General features: G+C 61.1%; 1 protein-coding gene across 1 annotated transcript in view; it reads left to right on the top strand.

Moving 5' to 3' along the window:
- Nucleotides 1-1,742, top strand: part of patj (PATJ crumbs cell polarity complex component) — a 45,441-nt gene that overhangs the window by 35,166 nt on the left and 8,533 nt on the right. Inside the window, 5 exon segments of the mRNA XM_017304248.1 lie at nt 1-89; nt 313-575; nt 882-1,101; nt 1,171-1,254; nt 1,319-1,618. The exon segment at nt 1-89 is cut by the window's left edge and continues 2 nt beyond it. Coding sequence (XP_017159737.1) covers nt 1-89; nt 313-575; nt 882-1,101; nt 1,171-1,254; nt 1,319-1,618 — 956 coding nt within the window.

The following is a 1,742-nucleotide window of genomic DNA, read 5'->3' as shown; positions in this document are numbered from 1 at the left end:
CTCCTCCTGCTGCTCCTCCTGCTGCTGCTGCTCCTCCTCCTGCTGCTCCTCCTGCTGCCCCGCCCAGCCTAACCCCAGGCGGCCTGGAGGTAACCACACACACATTCACACACACCTCAACACATTAAACTTCTGGTGCCTTCGGGTTCTTGGGGTCGAAGGTCAGAGTCAGGAAGCAGAACCTGCAGGGTTGCAGTGGCGATTCCCTCCAGCAGGGGGAGCCGCAGACCAAACGGAGAAGAACCTGAGGCAGAATCAGAACCGGGTTCAGGTGGATGTAAAAACATGGCCGCCTCTGTGTTTCCGGGACAGGTCGGAAGCTCCGCCCCCCTCTGCCCGTCGCCAGACCCGCCGGTCAGAACTGACCCATGTTCTGCTGAACAGGACCAGAACCCGACCAACGGGTTTGTTCAGAGCGACGGCGCCCCCGAGGGCCGCTCCCAGGTTCATCCTGCAGAGTCCAGTTAGAGGACGGACCAGAACCAGAACCTTGACTCGCCCTGTTCTGTGTTGCAGAGGCTCAGCGACGCCGCAGATGGCGATCCGCAGGCTGCCAGGGCGCCGCCGGAGCTCCAGGTACCGACAGCACACCACGGGCTTCTGGAGCGGGTCGGGTCAGAACCGGCTTGTTTAACAGCAAGCTGACCCGGTCTTCTGGTTCTGAAAGGTTCTGATCTGTTTAAACACGTCCAAATATGGCGCTTCCCGCACTGCCAAACATTTACCAGAACCGACGTTTGGACCGCACTTGGGTCCAGACAAAAGTGTTCAGAACCGACCCGTTTCAGACCCAAAGAACCAGCATCAACTACGCAGGACCTGGTTCAGAACCAGAACCTGCAGCTGGTTCTGGTTTGGGTTTACGGTTCTGTTCTGATCCGGGTCCAGTCCAGCAGCTCCAGCCGACAGGCGGCGGCTTCTCCTCCTCCGGTCGGCGCCGAGGTCCATTCCGCTAGCCCAGGTACCGCCCACGGTTCTGGGCCGCCCGCGTCGGACCCGTCTGGCTGCACCGTGGTTCCGGGTCAGGAAACGGTTCTGGAGATCTGCAAGGGTCGGTCCGGACTGGGGCTCAGCATCGTGGGAGGAACAGACACCCAGCTGGTAACAGCAAGTTCTGTCGGGCTGAACAGAACCGGTTCGGTCTCAAACGGGTCGCGGTCTCTCCTGCAGAACGCCATCGTGATCCACGAGGTGTACGAGGAAGGAGCGGCGGCCCGGGACGGACGGCTCTGGGCCGGAGACCAGATCCTGGAGGTACGGCTGCTGGTTCTGGTTCTGGTTCCGGTTCTGCTGGGCTGACGCTCGGTTCTGTGTCCAGGTGAACGGCGTGGATCTGCGCGGGGCGTCCCATGAGGAGGCCATCGCCGCCCTGCGCCAGACGCCGGCCATGGTCCGGCTGACGGTTCTGAGGGACGAGGCCCGGTTCCGGGACGAGGAGAACCTGGACCGGTTCCGGGTGGAACTGCAGAAGAAGAGCGGCAGAGGACTGGGCTTCAGCATCGTCGGCAAGAGGTCCGACTCCATAACCGGGTCTGAGGGCCCAGAACTCTGTAGGGGAACCGGACCGGGACCAGAACCGCAGCATCTAAATGTGGCGCCCTCTACGGGTGAACGGTGGTACTGCAACCGAGCTCTACTGAACTCTGTGTGTGTGTGTGTGTGTGTGTGTGTGTTTGATCTGTGTGTGTGTGTTTGGTGTGTGTGTGTGTTTGATCTGTGTGTGTGTGTGGTGTGTGTGTGTG

The sequence above is a fragment of the Poecilia reticulata genome, linkage group LG4 (assembly GCF_000633615.1).
Source record: "Poecilia reticulata strain Guanapo linkage group LG4, Guppy_female_1.0+MT, whole genome shotgun sequence".
In the NCBI taxonomy this organism is placed as follows: Eukaryota; Metazoa; Chordata; class Actinopteri; order Cyprinodontiformes; family Poeciliidae; genus Poecilia; species Poecilia reticulata.
The sequence above is the reverse complement of the archived record's forward strand: the minus strand, read 5'-3'. Positions and strand labels throughout refer to the sequence as shown.